The sequence below is a fragment of the Maniola jurtina genome, chromosome 1 (assembly GCF_905333055.1).
Source record: "Maniola jurtina chromosome 1, ilManJurt1.1, whole genome shotgun sequence".
NCBI classification, from domain to species: Eukaryota; Metazoa; Arthropoda; class Insecta; order Lepidoptera; family Nymphalidae; genus Maniola; species Maniola jurtina.
Window position 1 is genome coordinate 744,116 of NC_060029.1, and position 18,971 is coordinate 763,086.

Here is an 18,971-nt window from a genome sequence, read left to right on the forward strand (position 1 = left end):
TTACGCTATCAACTTAGTAGGTATCAAAACAATAAAATTATTATAATATTGATATACAAACAAACAATATTATTAAAACAACTGTACATAATTTTTGTTAGTACTTTATTTCGCTTATCATCAATAGAATGGATTTTTCCATTATATCGTAAGTCGGGACGTGTAAGTGCGACATAAGATTCCATAGACAAAACTTTGAGATCAAAATTCAAAAGAAAAAATAAGTTCGTGTCTATGATTCATAAAAAAGCAAAGAATTCAAGAAGTGAGAAAACGGACGGTTTCATTTTGTAGAATATTCTGTGGATATTGGAAAAGGTTAATGAATCAGCAACGCCTATAGTGCTAATAAAACATGTTCGATTAGTTTCTACAAAGTTATTTTAAGTTAATTCTTTATTTCATTGTGTAATACGTACGACCGTTTGGCCATCACGACTACTACCACAATAAAATGGCGACGGACCCAGCGAAACACCGCATGCATGTTTTCAAGAATACGGGCAAGGATGTGGACGTGAGTATAATAAATAGTCATAGCTGTCGACTGATTGGTTTGATAAAAAATCTGATTCGGTATAACTTATGTTTGGGCGGTGTATTTTAGGAAATGCGCAGGCGGAGGAACGAAGTGACAGTCGAGCTGAGAAAGAATAAAAGAGAAGAGACTTTACAGAAACGTAGAAATGTGCCAGCTAGCTACTCGACAGACGAAGATGACCTGGATAGGACGTTGGCGCCGAACGATCTGGAGGATTTGGTGATGAAAGCGGCTAACGTGGATAACCCTGAGGTGCAGATCGCGGCAGTGCAGCAGTGTCGAAAACTGCTCTCCTCCGACAAGAACCCGCCAATCGACGATTTGATAAAGACTGGAATCCTACCTATACTCGTGCAGTGCCTTTCGAGGGCAGACAACCCGACCTTACAGTTCGAAGCGGCGTGGGCGCTCACGAACATCGCCTCAGGAACATCGGCACAGACAAACAAAGTCGTCCACGCTGGTGCTGTACCTTTATTCCTCCAATTGTTAATGTCTCCACACGAAAACGTCTGCGAACAAGCTGTCTGGGCCCTCGGTAACATCATTGGTGACGGGCCAGTCTTGCGTGACTTTGTCGTGGAACTTGGAGTGGTCCGCCCTCTCCTCAGCTTCATCAAGCCAGAGATCCCTATATCGTTCCTGCGCAACGTGACGTGGGTGATTGTGAACCTGTGCAGGAGTAAGGACCCGCCTCCACCAGTTAAGACCATCCAGGAGATTCTGCCAGCGCTCAATGTTCTCATCACACATTCAGACCTTAATGTGAGTATATTTTTGCCACTTTGTACACACACAAGTGTGTGTGTATACCTATGTGTTAAAAATAAAAAATAAACATTGCACACAAGTTCGTATCACAAATCCTTCCATAGAAACTTACTGACCATTTTAAATTGTCACTGAATCTACCACTGGTTTAGAATAGTCCTCTCTAGAAGGACCAGCAAAAAACTTGGTGGTTGGTTTTTCAAATATTCAATTTACACATGCAATTTATGCATGTATTAAGTAATTTCAGTCCCAAGCATTGCTACAATGAGCTACTAATCAAATGCTAAATTACTTTACTTTTACAGATAATCAGCCAAACTTAGTATTGTTTATAGTATAGGAATTTTTGTCTCTTATAAAAAACTTGGTTATAAAGAGTATTTACTTAAATAAAATGAAAACAGCAATCAGCATTTTTATCTTTAAGGCTTTAAGTTAACCTTCCTTTGACTACATAACCCTGAAGTGAAACATTAGAAGGATTAGTGAATATTAAAACAGAAGATATCTAATTATAAATAGATCCTCCATGTTCTCTATAACTAGATATTACTGACCAACCTTGCTATCATGGTGAATTAGTGACAGAGTTACTGACTCACACAAAAAATATGATAATCACTGTTTTTAGTTCATTCAATTAGAATTATAAAAAATCTTGTATATCAATGAATCTTAATTATTACTTTTTATTTATACTTGATTGATGATGCCTGCAACTTTGTCCACATGGACTTAGGTTTTTAAAATCCTGCAGTAGCTTTTTTTCCAGGATCAAATTAGCCTATATTGAACCCTGGGATACAAGCTACCTTTGCATATTATAATATGCATTAAACTTAGATTTTATGAAACATGTTTACAGGGTTAAAAAACTGATATTTTTTATTTAACCCTGTATATGTAGTCTTTTTACATTATTATATATCATTTACATGTTTGCACCCTTTATTTTAAGTCAATAAATAGATGAGAAAATTCAAATAGTACTGATTGGTCACTCTTTACTTAACTTTAACTGCCTTTTTTGTCTTTGTCATTTGTATGGGATTATGTAACAGAGAGGTCCCTGTACTAACTTCTCTCCGTGGATAAAGTATGGCAATACTGTATATACAAGAATGGAAAATCCCACTAGCCTAGCATTAATATAATTTTCATTCTAACATTCCAGATATTAGTAGACACAGTTTGGGCAATAAGTTACCTAACAGACGGTGGTAACGAGCAAATCCAAATGGTGATTGATTCGGGCATCGTTCCCAAACTGATACCATTGCTGTCGCACAAGGAGGTGAAGACGCAAACGGCAGCTTTGAGAGCTGTGGGGAACATTGTGACTGGGACGGACGAACAGACACAAGTTGTGCTCAACTGTGATGCTCTCTCACACTTCCCTGCACTGCTGTCACATCCAGTGAGTAACTTGATTTTTGGCTTTCTTCTTTTGAGGCTGTGCAGATTTTTTTTAAATTATAGACTAGCGCTTGGCTGCAATTGAACTTGCTGGCAAGTGATGTGCAGCCTTGTTAGCCCTGAAAATGCCTATACACTCTTGACTTGAAAGTACATATTACAACTGATTGATGCCAATTTTAAATTTCCTCACCAATACTTGTCATCAGTATCAACCCATTGCTGGCTCACTACTGAGCATGTGGAGTCTCCTCACAAGGGTTCTCGCAGGCTGAATGCTGTAAATGTGTGTGTAGCATCGCTTGTTCGTTTCATCAAATTTCTTTTCAACTTTCACTTGAACAACAAAAAAATAATTACTTGTAATCAACTAATAATCACTGCAAAAGTTTTCTCTCTAGGTCAATTATTTTTCAAACATTTAAAGCATTAGGTTTAAAGTTGTTTTCTTTTTTCTTTTTTTTTATTAGTATGACTCATTCCACTCTGGGTGAATACGGCACAGAAACGTGCATGACGTCATCAGTATGTTGCATATCTTTACGCGAGCCAATATACTTGCGCGATCAGTTGTGTACATAGGAATTTCAAATTCCTAATAGTTATTTGAACTATTGTGAAGTATGCAGTATAATTTTATCAATGCTTAGTAGATTTTTATACTTACTGATATAGGCAGGTTAGGCACTGGTAGCCTTGTGGTTGAGAGGTCGGCCTCCTATTCGCGTGATCCAGGGTTCAATCCCGGGCCACTACTACCTAACTCTTGCAGATTTATGTGCAGTTTATGAAATTAAATATCACATGATTTGATAGTGAAAACAACATTGTGAGAAAATCTGCATTTGGCTAGCAAGGTAGAGTATGCCTAAATCCTTCTTATTTTGAAAGGAGCCCCATATTCAATAGTGGGCTGCAATGGGTTGAAATGATGAGTTAACTGATAGATTTGTCTCATATCATGTGAAAGCCATTACTTGTTTTTAAATTTAAAAAATGTTGCCCCTTTACAGAAAGAGAAAATCTGCAAAGAGGCAGTGTGGTTCCTCTCCAACATCACGGCGGGCAACAAGCAGCAGGTCCAAGCGGTCATAGACGCGGGTCTGCTCCCCAAGATCGTGGAGAACCTCAGCAAAGGGGAGTTCCAGACCCAGAAGGAAGCTGCCTGGGCCGTGTCCAACCTCAGCATCAGTGGAACTAAGGAGCAAGTGGCTGCCCTGATCCAGTGCGGAGTCATACCTCCCTTCTGTAACCTCCTCGCCTGCAAGGATACACAAGTCATCAATGTGAGTTTGTTACCTGCCTTAGGCACAATGCGCATCTGCAATAGGACCATAGAGAGTTGAAATTTTTACCATCTGCATATTTCTATTGCTGCTAAAACAGCAAAAAACTTAGATGGCGTATTTTTAAATAGTCATCATGCAAAATAAAAAACAATTAGACTCCATAGTGTTATATCTTGTATGATGGTACAGAACCCTTTGTGTGCAATTCTGACTCACACTTGACTAGTTTTTGAATATGATTGTTTGGTTACAGGTGGTTCTGGATGGCCTGAGCAATATGCTGAAGATGGCGGGCGACAATGTGGACCAAGTGGCCAATATGATAGAGCAGTGCGGAGGCATCGACAAGATCGAGGAGCTGCAGGGCCACGAGAAGGTGGAGATCTACAAGATGGCGTACGACATCATTGAGCAATACTTTGCTGATGAGGTAATGTTATACAATATGCTGAAGATGGCGGGTAATAACGTGCACCAGGTGGCCCACATGATAGAGCAGTCATGCGAGGCATGATAGTGCATACATTCATATCAATGCCCTGCCATGACGCGGCATCTATCTACGCAACGTTCGTTGACCTCTAGCTTCAGTCAGATGTTTTATTTGTAATTATATATTGTAATTTAAAAAAAATACAAGTTTTTCAGATATTTTTTTTTCTTTGTGGCATCTTATTATGAATTATCATCAGTACTATAACCTGTCTTCGTTTTTGCTAGCGTTCTAATTTTATTTATCATGATCAACCCATCGCCGGCTCACTACAGAGTACGTGTCTCCTCTGAGTAGAAGGGTTTTGGCCATAGTCTACCAAGTGCGGATTGGCAGACTTCACACAAACACCTTTGAGAACATTATGGAGAACTCAGGCACGCAGGTTTCCTCACGATGTTTTCCTTCACCGTTAAAGCAAATTATATTAAATGACTTAAAACACACGTATCTCCAAAAAGTTAAACGTGTGCGCATCGAACCCCCGACCTCCAATTTAGAAGCGGGCATCCTAACCACTAGGCTATCACAGCTGTTTTTAATATACACCTGTATAATTGTGTAATGTATCGCTTGCAGGAGGAAGACGCGACGCTGGTGCCAGCGGCCGCAGACGCAGGCTTCCAGTTCGAGCCCGCGCCCGCCGCGCGCGACCCCTTCCGCTTCTGAGCCGCCACCCCGCCGCACCCTAGCGACACCACACGGACTATTGGGGCAAATGATGGACTATAGGCTCAACACACGCTATGGAATATCACACAATGTAAATAAAATAAAATTTGCGAACTATAACGCGTGGACTATTCACGGACTATTGGGAAATGATTGGACTGCAAGCTATTATTATGCTATGAAATAATACAGAATATAAATAAAATGAAAATGTTTGTATTATAATTAATTATAATGCGCGGACTATTCACGTGTGTTTTCCAAACATTGGTAAACTCTTTGAACACTGAAATATCGCAGAGTGTAATTCAATTTAATTTGTGGACTATCTAGAAATGATTGAAAAGCTTTTGAATTTCTATGAAGTATCTACGATATTATTAAAATATAATTCGTGAATTACATGTGGACTATTCACAGACTATGTGACTGAAAACTACAAGACTGAATGTCAATATTTTTACAGACTAGAAAATGGGACTGAACTAACTGAATAAATTACCAGATATTGGACTATTGGAAATACTAATCGAGTGATGACTGACGACGCAGAATTATATTTTAAAATAATATGTTAATTAAAAACAGATTCTGTCAGTTTTGTAGATTTCTTTTTTTTTTTTTGCAAGAATCTTGTATTTGAAAATTATAAACTTCTACTTGGAATGTAGAATTTATACAGATTTTATTGAAAACAATGTTTCCAGTCCAAGGTTGTTTGGATGTTTTGGAAATGAGCAGACTAAAGTTAAATGAATAGTCCGAACTGAAATCAATAATAGTAAAGCCACGGGCCGACTGTGCGAACTATCGTTATATTATGTCGTCGATTCTTGTTATTTGAATAATATTTAATAATAAAGATTGCTCCAGGTACGGTTCGCGTACTCTGCACGCGGCTTAAAAAATACTTCAAAATCTGGGCCTCTGTTCGCTATGAACTTAAAATTTTGAATTACAACTGATTTGATGTGAGCTTAAAATGTCTTGAATGTTGGTGTCAAAATGTATATTGCGCATATTTACGGTTTTAATTTCGGATAACTTCGATAAATAATATAATGACGGTTAAACATGATGACGTTTGACGTCAAAATATCCGTGAAAATCCCAGAATGAGAAGGATTTAAGTCATAGCCCTGCCTTGGCCGCCTGGCCAAGTACGGGTTGGCAGACTTCATACACCTTAGGGAACATTATGGAGAACTCTCTCATGCAGGTTTCCTCACTATGTTTTTCCTTTACCTTTAAAACAAGTACATAAGATTGAATTAAATATCACTTGGTTTAAGGGTGTGCCCGGGATCGAACTTCTTAGACACCAGGTTATAATTTTACAATGTAATATGTTTAAACATTTACGTATTTTATTATAAAGGACTCCTGTAATTTATGCAAATATTCTTTATTTTTATATGTAACAAGTTTTATTCATTAATTATTTTTTCTAAAGTTGTTCTTTTTTTTTGCGAATAAATATTAATATTTCAATTACTTATCCAGTGCAATTATTTATGATGAGATATCAGAACATTAGGGTAGTACCAAATGAATTTGGTAAAACTATTTTGGCCAACAAAGCGAACAGTCCCGAAAAGGATTGCAATTATTGCATTGATAATAATAGATTGCCATCAAACTTCCGCGCTAGGGTTGAATTGTCGGTCCGTGTGTGTATATCGTTAGCAAGTGGTGGATTTTACGGAAAATCATTATCTTAGGACCCGATGGATTGACGATCGAGACTTGTTTTAAATGTAATTTATGATGGTGACGCGGACGCGGTGATCACTTGTTATTATATCGATCGTCGGTCCACGGGGGACGTTAAGCAAAAAGGCTGCAGCACTGTCGATAGACCGGCTCGGGTCTATGTGGCGATCCGTTGAAAATTATAGGTTTATCGAGTAATAGTATCGACAAGACGAACTATATTAGTAGTTTATGAATTTTAATACAAGAGTGCGGTACGCTTAGTACAGGTTGTACGACGATTTTGATAGATTTCGAGTGTCGAATCTACACTATATCAAAGTAAAATGTAACTATTCTGCCCTGTTTTAAGGGTTAATTTTATCTTTATATCTAAAGCAGTACCAAATTGTAAGTACGTAATATACAACTTAACATGTCTGTTATATGTTTATAATATACATTGAAGAATTATAACAGTAATTGCCATATTTTTTAATTTATAGGCAGTCAGGATAATATGATCGTTTTAATGGTACATCAAAGAAGTTATGGTGGAATAAAGAAACTCACATGCATAGTTGTAACATGAACCCCCTGAACATTACACCCTTTTTTCGGGCAGTTGTGTAAAAAGAAGGGGTTTTAGGTCCATTTTAACTCTGACGTTTAAACATTTCGATACTCGAAGTCTTGATAAGATAGCGAAATGTACGAAGTTGTACTAAATTTTGGTAGCTAATATCGAGAAAGTATTGAGCCCGAGCCGTGGGCTAGGGTTTTTGAGAGAGACTATAATTCTCTCTCTCACAAACCTACGACTATGGCTTGCTCACTTAATGCGTTTTTCAATACATTTGTATGTAAGTAAAAAGCTCCTTACGACCAAGTATTGATACTAATAATATTGATGTTATTGCACAGTTGGTTTATACTTTTAGGCCCGGTTTCCACCTAACCGGAGTGAAGCGACCAATCAGCTTTTTAAAAGATGAAGTGATAATTTATTCACGTCATCTATTAAAAATCTGATTGGTCGAATAAACCCGCTTAGGTGGAAATCGGGCCTTAGGATGTAATAATGACAATCATAAGTTTTTATGAGCAAATGTATTGGAAAAGGTACATAAGAGAGTATATAATTATACTTGGGATGCTTATAAAATACATTGAGTATTGTTAAGTTTGGCGGATCACTACACGTGTGTACATATGTATATGTTGGGTGCTGCAGTTTCGTTGTGATACAACTCTATTGTGATGTTTGAATATTTCATTTGTTTTTCGATTTCGTATAATTATAACGGACGAAACAAAATTGGATAGCTTTAAAGTTAAGTGCCGCGAGTTCCGTGACTAGTGTACTCAGGGCCTTAGTTCTCTGTGATGTCGAAATCGTAAATACCCGTAAAACGTATATTTTGACATCAAACTATCACAAGAACTCAAGCTTAGGGAGCTTTATCACAAGAACTGTGAAAAGACAAATAAATCACAAGAACTTTCAAGTTTAAGAACGTTGTCACAAGAACAGTCAATTTTGACGCAAATTTGTCACGAGAACTCTTTTCAAACTTAATTTGTCACAAGAACAGTCAATTTCGACGACTTTGTCATGTGAACTATCAAGTTTAACGGCAAATTTGTCACGAGAAATATCAATTAACAATTTTGACGCTTCAAATTGCAGTCAAGGGTGTGGTGGTTACGTTTTGGATGTCACAGAGAGCAAAGGCCTGCTTTCGATTGAAATGCTTTTTGATATAACATAGTATTTATGTTTCGATTTTAACCGAGCGCCCGACGCCGCGTGTGCTGCGCCGGGACTGTATTAGGAAATTATGTTTTTTCAAATAAACACAATTATTATTATATCAATAAACAATAATTCTGTCCAAACATTACTTGATCTTATTTCATTTACGAAGAGCCCCTTTTGTGTGATGGAAGAGGCTATTCCGTTTATCCCCCCTCGGGTGGATACTCGGAAACGCGAGTTCATCTATCCCCACAGACGGGGTGGATAGTCAGAATTTATAAATTATTTTTCTTCCGTTTTTCTCCCCCGGCATTTTAGTCATTTAGAGGAAGGTTCCCCAGTCTGGGGGTAAAGATGAACTTGCGTTTCCGGGTATCCACCTTAGGGGGGATAAACGAAATAACCCGACAAAAGACTTGACATGTATCTTAATTTGATTGGTCTACTGAACGCATCCGCTCAGCTCCGTAAGGGCCTGCAAAGACTGAAGTATTTGCCGCGGAGAACAAAAGTCCCTCATATTTTACTACCGTGCGGTGCAGTATTTTGCCGTGTTTTTAGACCATATCGTTTGCGCACTTTTTTGAGTGCGTCAAAAAAAGACAAATAATTGACTCGCCTGATTTCAGGACTGAAACAGGCCTCGGGTTGAGGCAGTGTCTCTATGGTTGCCTCTGGTTGAGGAGAAATTGGTTGTTTATAATATAATTATAATACATTGGTTCAAGTCTGGTGATGAAGGAGGATTCAAATAAAACAACAATATCATATTGATGAGTTTAATACATATTTATTGGGGGTAAGTCTATTGAGTCATCGTTGTCGAATGCCAACTCGAAGGGTTGTTTGCTTCTCTGAAACAAGAACACCCATTTATTCCAATAGGAAAGCCGCAAAATATCTAAAGCCAAAATTTCTACTAGCAGCAAAAATTGTAGTTTGCCTGGTCACTTTCACTGTGTAAGGACAAGTCGATTTCCGCAAGTTTTATTTAGTTTTAGTGGACTATAGAAACTTGGCAATTGGCATAAGAGTAAAACCATTATTATTACTACACACGCGCTCTCTGATGCTGCCCGAGTCGAAGAACTGACCCACTTTCTTGTGGAAGCTGGAAGAATGATCTCACCATCTTGCGATACTCGCACGCGTAGCACTTGACGCTGCTGTAGTAGGAGTCTGGCGGCGAGGGCTGCGCGCGCGCCCACACGCGCTCTCTGACGCTGTCCGAGTCGAAGAACTGACCCACTTTCTTGTGGAAGCTGGAAGAATGATCTCACCATCTTGCGATACTCGCACGCGTAGCACTTGACGCTGCTGTAGTAGGAGTCTGGCGGCGAGGGCTGCGCGCGCGCCCACACGCGCTCTCTGACGCTGTCCGAGTCGAAGAACTGACCCACTTTCTTGTGGAAGCTGGAAGAATGATCTCACCATCTTGCGATACTCGCACGCGTAGCACTTGACGCTGCTGTAGTAGGAGTCTGGCGGCGAGGGCTGCGCGCGCGCCCACACGCGCTCTCTGACGCTGTCCGAGTCGAAGAACTGACCCACTTTCTTGTGGAAGCTGGAAGAATGATCTCACCATCTTGCGATACTCGCACGCGTAGCACTTGACGCTGCTGTAGTAGGAGTCTGGCGGCGAGGGCTGCGCGCGCGCCCACACGCGCTCTCTGACGCTGTCCGAGTCGAAGAACTGACCCACTTTCTTGTGGAAGCTGGAAGAGACATAATCCTCATTTATGAGATCCTGAGCGAAAAATATAGTTGCCATAGGTAATTAGAACCTGTCTACTTATCAATAGGTTCGTTCAATAAGATTACTTTTGATTGAATAAAAAGAATTAGTAGATAACTAGGTGATTATAGATAGAAGGTATAAAATTGTTCGTAATCATACTTAGGCAAGGGTTTCTGCCAGTGGTTGTCGAGGCGGTTGACGCGCATGATGGCGCCGAGGCGCTGCAGCAGGCTGAAGTTGTCGCTCTGGATCTTGTGCTTGCGGTCCAGCTCGCGCTGCCACTTCTTCAGCTTCAGCGCCACGTGCGGCCGCGCGGCCGGCGCGCGGTCGTCGATGGCTGGCAACGCTGACTTTACCTGATGGGGCATATAAGTACCTACCTATAGTCCTAATACCTACCCGTTTAGTGAATACTCTCATGAACTCGTGTTTCCGAGTGTCCAGCCTAGGGAGGGTAAACGGCGCCGTGGTAAGTAAGTACTTAGGTACCAGCTATAAAACTAGTGCTTATAGATACCAACTGTACGATCGGTTCAAATGGTAGTCCGGTTTCAAGCCCGCAAGGAATTCATCCAAGCGACTCATATAGTTCAGAGTTGTGAGACCCTCGTGCACCGGGTTTTTGGTACATTATTGAAACTATACAAACCTTGGATCTATGATCTTTAAATCTACGATCTTCCCAGGGTTGCACGAGTAGCTTGTCCCTTCTGGATAACATAATAACTGTTTCTAAATAAACAAGAAAAGTTTGCTTTCTCAATCGATGCCGTTGCTAGGAAAATCTTTTTGAGCACTTATACCTACCTATAGATAGTTGTTCAAATATTGTTGGTAGGTACAAAGCTTAGTAATTGGCATAGCACAGGGCGCATAGTCAGTATTATATACGTACCTGCCTACACTGGCACTAGCTAGACAACGCGACGCAACCGAATCTAATATATTTTTCCTTACTTTCTACCTAGGTTATATCAACGTAGGTACACGATTTTAAGAAAATAGGTACTTAAAAAATTTATACTTTCAGCAAAAGACAATCTAGACTGCTTCAGTTAGGTAATTACCTACTTATTTACGGTTGGTGTCTCGAAATGGTTAGCGCCCAGCTCTAACTTTCGTATGGGATTAAGTAATAGTATGGCGCCATAGATTTAAAATAGTAATATTATTTGGATTTCTGTGTATGGCGCGCTTCATTCCGCGTATAATTCAAGTCTATTACGTATTCTGAACTCAAGTTACGAGCCGTCTCAGGTAACGGTATCTATATATAACGGTATAAAAGCCTCTTGGTTGATAGGTTCACGAAAATCAACTATCTATCTAGGGTAGGTTTGAAATAAAAACACAGTTTGCAAATTAATAAATAAATTATAATGTTAAATATTATACACTGCCCTTACATTGGTATCATAATATGCTCGTTACATCAGATATATATAATTATACACGAAAACATACAAACGCATGGTTACACAATCAATATACATACAAATCAAAAATATACCTCGTTGAGCAATATAAAAAATAAAAACTCATAATCACTCTTTTAAACTTAAATCTAGTTTTGTCGTCGAGTTCTATCGATTATTGTGTAGCTTTTTAGTTTATGGAATTTGGTAAAATGGCGCACACTTTCGTATTAAAGAAAAGTATTTTAATTAGTACAGTCAGCATCAAATATTTGTATCATGCCAAAATAAAGCGCATGACTTGTAGAGGCGTATACCAAGGTAACTACGATTACCTGTTGAAAGAACAAACGTTATAGGTACGCTATTCGCGGAAAAAAGTTAGTATAGCTCTGTGTTATGTAATCCCATACAAATGATAGAGGCAAAAATCTCAGTGAGCGCTAACCATTTTGAGTCAGTCATAAACCAAACTAATTCCATTTGAATTTGGAATGTTTTTGAAAACATGTTTGTGATTGGTTGGTGACTTAAAATGGTGAACACCCACTGACATTTTTGCCTCTATCATTTATATGGGATTACGTAACACAGAGAGCACTTTACTAACTTATTTCCGCGGATAGAGTATAAAATACTTACGTTTTATACAGTTTTGGTATTGTAATGTAAGTTGTAACAAAATTCGCCATTTAGTTTATTTGGCGATGCAGAAATCAACTCTTTAAATAGATTACAAGTATTATTTATTACGTAGCCTATCTTATACAGTGATTTGAATATATGAAACTGACTGCACAAATATTAGTTAAAAAGCGTAGGAATGTAAGTGAGAGTTAATTTTCATACATTTTGATTTTTGGCAATAATTTCAATGCAAAAATTAAATCAAACCAGCGTATAGTGTAGTAACTACATGTACGTATTATCTTTTTAAACAACGCAAAATCCACACACACTCCAACGTATAATTAAATTTACACTAGGTATTTGTATAATTTATTTTATCATTTCCAATTAATTATTTAAACACAAATAAATTAATGTACCATCCACTGACCTCTGTTAAGAATGAATTACACAAATTACAAGAATTGATTACAAAATTATACTACAAAAAACACTGCTTAAAGTCACAAGAAAAAGATAAGAATACTTTAAAATTTAGTTGAACACAGAATCAGTAAAATAGATTCTGTTTCGTGTAAATTCTAATTAGCACCAATGTGTAGTAGTTTACTCGGACATTCAGCAGTCATTGTATACCGTAGTAACTGAACTTACTCGGTTTCTAGCACTGTGGCGCAGAACACGAGGCTGACTGTACCTTATAAATTTACTGGCTTTCTTTTATTTTTATAACGGGAACTGAAATCAATTTACAGTCAGTCAAAACAAGCGAACTATTTATTTATTTAGAGGTCAGTGATCTCATCCCATTTATCCGTCAGCTTTCCAACGTAGGTATTTTTTTTTAATTATTTTATGGGAAGACTGATTTGAATAAACGATATAAATATGTGGTGGAAACAGAAGATGGATGCATTAAGCTTTGGTCACATCAAACTCAGGGCGGCAGCGGTACGCTAATCAAGCTGGGCTGTCGGATTTTAATACAAGGATCTAATACAATACAACATCGAATGCTAACACTGTTGAATAAGTCCCTGAATAGATCTTTAAAAAATAACTCCCTTTATTATTTATAAAGAATATTTTTTTATATTACCTGTTGTAAAAAAAATTAAGATATAAATTGCGCGAAAGATCTTTATAATATAACTCTCTAAATTATATAAAATTGTTTTTTTAATTATTGCAAAAAAAAATTATGATACAAATTGCACTGTGCTAACACATAGGGCTCATTTTTAATTGCGTACGTTTTAGCAATGTTAAATTCTTGAAAGAAATGCAAAAGCGAAAAAATGTACGTGGACAAGATTCGTGGTTTGTAAAGTCATTAAATTAGATGAAGTACTATAATTTACTGCAATAAATACTTGTTAAAAGCTTTGTTTAAATTCAACCTTAGCTCTTTGTATTAACAAAACACAGTAACCCGCTTGCGCAACGCGCGTCTGCCGCTTCGCGTTCGTTGTGACCAAGCCTTTTGATATTTAGCTCTTTACCCTATACGTCTATTTTGTTCGTAATAAATCTCTAAGTTACGTGAGTTTTGCCTCGCTTTACTTTAGGTATATTTAAACACTAATTACAATATTGAGTATAAAAACGTATTAAATACATCAAAAAGATCTAGTAACTTACGATCCCTCCGCTTTGAGATATGACTAGAAAATTCATTGTACAACTCCTCTGTACTCTATCCACGGAAATAAGTTAGTATAGGCCTCTCTGTTACGTCCCATACACATGACAAAGATCTCAGTAGGCGTTAACCATTTTGAGTCACCAATCGATCGCAAACAAACTACCTACATATGTTTTCGAATGATTTTTGAAAACACTTTCGAAAAATTTTTATTTGTCTTTGACATTTGTATGGGATTACGTAACAGAGAGAGCGCTATACTCTCTGGATAGAATATAGTGGTTATCAGTCCCGATAGTTGAGAAAGTGGCACTTGAATTGTACCTCGGAGCACACCTCAAGCTTTAGTGGCCTTAAAGCTAAATCCCATCAAGGTTGCTAATTGCTATACACATAGTCGGCTGTCGTGGCTGGGCATATTGTCCGTCAAAAAGGACGCTGTCCGGATTTACCCTCTACGTGCGCAAAGATTCAAGCCATATCTCAAATGTATCACATATTATAATTAATTAAAGCCTCTCCCAGACATGTGTAGAATTCGAGTCGGAATTTTTGTACCTATTACCTACGATATAGGTAGGATTTTTGTAATAAAATATTTACGACGATTCAAGGACGCAGAAATATATCAGGGGGTTTTCTGGGAAAAATAAAAAAAACAATTTCAATAATCTAGTACGAAATGTAAGGTTATTTTTAAAAATTGATTCGTGTTGTCAAAAATAATATAAAATTATTAATTTATCTAATGCAGGTAGTTTGATAAAATCGATATTTCGCTCATTCGATGTCATACAATCTGTTGCTAGGAGGCCAACAAGATTGAACTTGCATAAATACGGGTGTTTCGAAGGTTTTAGTTCAGTCTCCTTCCGAGATTCGGAGCGATATCGCATATTTTCGGTATTTCGATTGTGAACTGAATAATTAGATGTTGTGATAGCAATCACGCTCTAATTAAATTATTTATTTTGGCATTAGTTTGTTTAGATTAAAACTCTCGGATAACCTTACACATTAAACTTGTGTTTTTTTTGTGTTGGTTTTGGAGAGGACATTCCAATAATTCGATAAAAATATTTAAATAATACCTGCTTTTCTGAGTGACGCCAATAATTCAGAAGCGGGACGTGTCTTACGTTGCCTTAATTTCGCTTTGGTATCTTTTTGTAAACAACCCACATTTGATTAAATTTTTTATTGAGTTTGATTTGGTGATTAAAATTTTTAGTTTTTTTTTAAAGAATTTAGTCTTTTGTGTAGTGGAAAGTAATTTGCAATAAGTGGTTCAGATTTTGTATACATCGAATGAGAAGTTAGTCGTTTGGATTTATTGTTGACTTGATATTAAAACTGAGAGTTCGGCAGTTCAAGGGTAGGTTTTAACGATTTGACGGAGGGCAGGATAGCCCATGATTTGGATTTGACTTAGGGCAGGGAACGCCCGCGACTGACATGACATGATAAATTAGAAACACGAGGACGTGTTAAATTCAGGACGGCCGAACTGTAAGGTTATTTTTAAAAATTGATTCGTGTTGTCAAAAATAATATAAAATTATTAATTTATCTAATGCAGGTAGTTTGATAAAATCGATATTTCGCTCATTCGATGTCATACAATCTGTTGCTAGGAGGCCAACAAGATTGAACTTGCATAAATACGGGTGTTTCGAAGGTTTTAGTTCAGTCTCCTTCCGAGATTCGGAGCGATATCGCATATTTTCGGTATTTCGATTGTGAACTGAATAATTAGATGTTGTGATAGCAATCACGCTCTAATTAAATTATTTATTTTGGCATTAGTTTGTTTAGATTAAAACTCTCGGATAACCTTACACATTAAACTTGTGTTTTTTTTGTGTTGGTTTTGGAGAGGACATTCCAATAATTCGATAAAAATATTTAAATAATACCTGCTTTTCTGAGTGACGCCAATAGAAAGGAACGGTTATCGGTCGGTATTCCGTCCGAAATTCCACACACATATCGGTGAGCATAAATAATAATCAGAGGATGTTCCCCTATCAAAATAAAAAATGTACAAAAAAATATTTTCATCTGTAAATGCTTGCCCGTGTAATGCGCGTATCACAAAATAAGTGTGGATTGACCCCCCCTACTACTATTGTACAGTGTTCGACCTTAACACTATTTCGCATACAAATATCCCCCGTTGGGTTGCCACTTCCAAAAAAGCTATAGTTATTCGATATGCAATATTACAAAATGGTACCAAAAAAAAAAGTAACGCTCAGTAAAATAAAATTAGTTTTTTTAAAGATATGGGATTCTCGGAAAAGGATAGAAATAATAACGTTTTTTTTTATAAACTCTCTGATAATATGAATTAGCAAATAAAAAAAATATCAAAGCTCAATATTTAAGCTACTTGGCGCTATCCATTCCAAAGAAAGTTTCCGAAAAGAAGGTAAAAACAAAACCGGAATGGCCATGCAATAAAGAGATAAACATCAAATGAAAGTGACAGCCCTAATTACAATAATGGCAATTGCGCTGAAAAGTAGCCCTTGTAGAAAAATAAATTGTCCCATTTTGATAATACTAGCCTTACGGGGTCAGTCGCTATGTGGATTATTTTATTTTTGGACGAGTCCCTAATTTGAGACATCACAATTTTCGGAATCACGAAAATCACTCGTCCTAGCACTGTTGCTAGGACATTGGACAAGAAGCAGAATCATCAGTCAACACAACCGGAATGGACTAAGAGCTGGGGGACTATTTACTCAAATGATTTCAAAGCATATCCAACTTTACATTGATCTTATAGTCTACAGACAAATAAACGACGACGTAACAAAGTAACCCTGAACTTCATAGATATATTTTACCATTTATTTTTCTAATAGCCAGTTGCAAAATTATGTTTTGTTTGTCAAAATAAATTAATACTAAGACCGATAAAAACACTGAAAGATATTGCATTTCCCAGCTCTTGGCCACAGAATAATAACTCAAAAATCATTATAATTTAAAAAGAATAACAAAATACTGTGTTTTTAAGTCATTACGGATTCGTATATAAAGTAATAAGTATAAACTCATAAAAATGGCGAGAATAATAAATAATCTAATATAAAATAGGGATAACAAATAAAAACAACACAAAAGCTGCCGCGGTTAATGGTCATACTACAGCCACTATCCACTTAGGCTGAGATCTTGGGACAAAGTTAAAACGAGATAGATTTATCTGAGAAATAACTCTGTCTCGTTTAAACTTAAGTCTGAGCAAAGTCAAAGTGTCAAATCTCAGCCAGAGACCTATAGAGCACAGTTTGATTTTGCTCACAGTTTATTTGGAATAAAACAAGTCAGATTTTAACTGCAATGTTTCAAGTCTGAAAGTCACTCTATAGATCTCAGACTTAGCGCCGCTTCATTGACGCTTATTCCTTTTTGCACGCTTACTGAAAGCTTACATGCTGCTTTCATAAAAAATTCCATATAACTAAAATCAGTTATAGGTACTCAAGTCGAAACTGTAAACTGAATCAAATTGACAAGTCAAAACTTTAAATGCAGTGCTTTATATATACTATACTATAGGTACTTTTTTACAATGTTCTCAAACGAAAAGGCTAGCATTATTTTAAGAACTGTCAATTTAGTTTGATATCTAAAAATTCGATATGGAAGCAACAGCAAGCGCACAGCATATAGTGACGATTACGCGTAAGTGAAGCGACGCTATGTGTCCAGTGGCGTTATTTTACAATAATTATGTCTAAAATAAACGAAATAATTGAACATGTTGGAAGAATACGAATCTTAATTTAATGTTATAAAACAATTCACCTAAGATTTTGACACATGAACGATTGCAAAAATAACTGTTTTAAAAATGTATGCAATAAAAATTTAGCAAATAACTTTTACACCAGCTCCTACACTATAAGAACGGTATTTTTGTTTTGGAATTCATTGGTATACTGTAAAATCGATCATGTGTGGTTGTATTTATTATTTAAACAAAAAAAAAATGTAACTGACTCAACACAATAAAAATCAATAACAAAAAAAGTCAAAAAATAAAAGGATGAAAGTCAAGATTTTAGAAAATCTAGCTGTGGTATATTTAACAAAATGTAAATAATTTTGATGGCATCATAAGGGGGGAAAGGGCCGAGAAATGGTGTAAGGAGATACTGGACAACTGAAAGTTTGAAATATCCCTCGCCCTCGAGCGCCGGATGTAGGTAACACAGTTATAGGCCTCATTCGCACGAGAGCTTTTTCAACGTCCATTAAAAAAGCGTTCAAATAGAACAAATACATTCCCAAGTATCTGTTCACACGTCAACGCTTTTTTAACGCGCACTTTGAATTTTCAGCGCAACGCCGGGTTTTAACGCAACGCTTTTCTAACGCTCGTGCGAATTAGGGCTAAAGATCAATTTTGCTTCAAGGCTCGAATTCTATCAACGTTGGTGAGATGTCAAACCTCATATTAAGCCGAAAGAGAGCCTGTGATGGCCAGACCTTCGTTAATTTAAAAAAGCTGAGTTTCTCTGCGTATTGCTCCCAACACAGAGCGGGCTCTTAGTCCCTTACATACTATATTACAAACTTTCAGCTTACATCAAGCGCCCAAGGTCTCGGACTAGGAGTTTTAAAGCTAAAGGTGGAGGGAAGGTAAAAAGTTGTAGAAAAGCGAAGCTTGTGATGGCGGCGTATTGACTAGCGACAGTCACGTGTCGAGGCAGCCCTGAGATTCCGACCAGGGGCGCAAGTTCAAACTACCCGCAATTTTTTTATTTGGCTTCACAGCCATAGGTTCCAGCCATTTTGGGCAAAACTGAATTATTAAGTCCTGATTGGTTACGATTTATGACATCTAAATCACTACCCATATTATAAATGCGGGTTTTTAGTGTTGTTTG

General features: G+C 37.2%; 2 protein-coding genes and 1 long non-coding RNA gene across 3 annotated transcripts; 2 read left to right on the top strand and 1 right to left on the bottom strand.

Annotated features, from left to right (window-relative positions):
- The first annotated feature begins 221 nt into the window (after nucleotides 1-221).
- Nucleotides 222-8,781, top strand: LOC123866997 (importin subunit alpha-4). Its single transcript, XM_045908800.1, has 6 exons — nucleotides 222-517; nucleotides 608-1,306; nucleotides 2,490-2,732; nucleotides 3,745-4,017; nucleotides 4,274-4,450; nucleotides 5,093-8,781. Exons 1-6 carry the CDS (start codon nucleotides 455-457, stop codon nucleotides 5,180-5,182), a joined length of 1,545 nt encoding a protein of 514 aa, XP_045764756.1. The 5' UTR covers nucleotides 222-454; the 3' UTR covers nucleotides 5,183-8,781.
- Nucleotides 8,782-9,415: 634 nt separating this feature from the next.
- On the bottom strand, nucleotides 9,416-11,095 carry LOC123867052. Its single transcript, XM_045908893.1, has 4 exons — nucleotides 11,024-11,095; nucleotides 10,534-10,730; nucleotides 10,219-10,351; nucleotides 9,416-9,490 (listed from the first exon to the last, which is right to left on the bottom strand). The coding sequence occupies exons 1-4, from the start codon at nucleotides 11,093-11,095 to the stop codon at nucleotides 9,416-9,418; spliced, it is 477 nt and encodes a 158-aa protein (XP_045764849.1).
- Nucleotides 11,096-11,734: 639 nt separating this feature from the next.
- LOC123867068 lies at nucleotides 11,735-18,051 on the top strand. Its single transcript, XR_006796320.1, has 2 exons — nucleotides 11,735-14,748; nucleotides 16,010-18,051. It is a non-coding gene; the product is annotated as an uncharacterized LOC123867068 (long non-coding RNA).
- Nucleotides 18,052-18,971: the final 920 nt, after the last annotated feature.